Genomic DNA, 1,724 nt, shown 5'->3' with positions numbered 1-1,724 from the left:
TATTTGATTAAAAAAGACTTTAATTTTTACTAAATTCTTATTTGTACATTTTTGCACATAGTAGATGTGAAACATTTGAACCTACCTATATATATATATATATATATATATATATATATATATATATATATGTGTGTGTGTGTGTGTGTGTGTGTGTGTGTGTGTGTGTGTGTGTGTCACTTTACATCAATCATCCTATAAACTAGATTTTACAAAACATTATTACTTTGTCAACTACCACCTACCTTATAAAGCAAAAACTAGTTTTTCAACTAGTACGCCAAACAGAGCGTTAGCCTAAAAAATTATCTTATTATCGATGCACTTTGTCTTGTTTCTGCAGTTTTGACGAAATCACTAACAATGAGTCAACACCCTGTGAATCAAGGAACCACCAACATATTCTACAAGACTCGGATCTGTCACAAGTTTCTAGAAGGAAACTGTGGAAATGGTGACAGTTGTACTTTTGCCCATGGCTCTAACGATTTACGTGAACCCCCACCAAATTGGTTAGAGCTTGTGAAGGATAAAAGAGGACGAGATTTGTATGATGATCAAAGAATCATATATCAGATGAAGATATGTCACAAGTTTGCTAAAACAGGTGAATGCTCTTATGGAGAAAAATGTAATTTTCTACATGAAAGTCCCGCCAAATTCAAGGGTCAAATTGCAGAAAGAACAAGTGGGGATTCGGTTATCAAGATTCAGACTATGGTTGAATGTGGTCAAGCCAATAGCAGTCATATTATCAAAGTTACTACTACTAGCAGTGATCCTAATGCTAAGTTTTTGAAAAATCGAATTTGTAGCAAGTGGGAAACAATGGGGAGATGTGCATTAGGAGATAAATGTCACTTTGCTCATGGGATTAAAGGTATACATCCATTTGTCCATCTGTTTTTATTTGATTTATATACATATAAGTTTAACTGGTTTTGCCCATGGAGATAATATGATGTTTTATTGCTAATAATGAAACACTATGCAGTTAACTATCAAAGATTCTTGTTCCTTTTTCATTAATCTTTTTAACTTTTATTGTTAACTATTTTAGATACTTGTTTTGTGGTTTACCATCTTAGATTCTTGTTCTGTATTCAAGTATATTTATGGTTACATATGTGTTTTTCTTTTATTATTTTTCTTTTTCAGAATTAAATACACCAGTTACACCCATGGTGGTTCATGGTTCCACTGCCACCAGTTCGCTCCGCTTACCAGTGACTGAACTGCCGCCTAGTAATTCTGCTACAACTGTTCCTTTAACACGAGGTGAAGGAAGGGGGTTTGCAAAGTTGAGATTATCAAATACGAAGATCAACCGTATTTATGGAGATTGGATTGATGATGATGAAGAAGACGAGCAAGATAATTAAGTAATAGCCTGAAAACCTAATTATCTTTTTATTCTGGACATTTGTTCTTTTTTTATGTTCCCTTGAGATGAAATATGTGTTTGTGTCAAATACATGGGTTATGGTTCTTCTCTCCTCGAGGGATAAAAACTGATATACATGTCTTTGCTGCTTTTTATATAGAACTACAAGGCATTATCATTTCTTGAAAAAATGGTGCCTTCCTTAATTGTGTTGTTGAAACTTGTTTGGAGTTTGGTTTTTCTTGGATATGATGGTTTTATGCATTATTTTGATTACATATGTGCTGAATGTTCTTTATTGCTACTTTTTTTTTATTAAATTTACAAGTTTAATCAAGAG

At 32.9% G+C, this 1,724-nt stretch overlaps 1 protein-coding gene across 1 annotated transcript; it reads left to right on the top strand.

Annotated features, from left to right (window-relative positions):
- The first annotated feature begins 363 nt into the window (after window positions 1–363).
- On the top strand, window positions 364–1,382 carry LOC145131044 (zinc finger CCCH domain-containing protein 39-like). Its single transcript, XM_079065777.1, has 2 exons — window positions 364–880; window positions 1,159–1,382. The coding sequence occupies exons 1-2, from the start codon at window positions 364–366 to the stop codon at window positions 1,380–1,382; spliced, it is 741 nt and encodes a 246-aa protein (XP_078921903.1).
- Window positions 1,383–1,724: the final 342 nt, after the last annotated feature.

The sequence above is a fragment of the Lactuca virosa genome, chromosome 8, assembly GCF_052849685.1.
Source record: "Lactuca virosa cultivar CGN04683 chromosome 8, Lactuca_virosa_CGN04683_v6, whole genome shotgun sequence".
In the NCBI taxonomy this organism is placed as follows: domain Eukaryota; kingdom Viridiplantae; phylum Streptophyta; class Magnoliopsida; order Asterales; family Asteraceae; genus Lactuca; species Lactuca virosa.
This window is presented reverse-complemented; position numbering and strand designations above follow the sequence as displayed.

Excerpts from the sequence above, each read along its gene's own strand:
- LOC145131044 (XM_079065777.1), top strand. The coding sequence starts at position 364 with ATGAGTCAACACCCTGTGAATCAAGGAACCACCAACATATTCTACAAG. Across the intron at positions 881-1,158 it reads CTTTGCTCATGGGATTAAAG|AATTAAATACACCAGTTACA; the intron begins GTATACATCCAT and ends TTTCTTTTTCAG.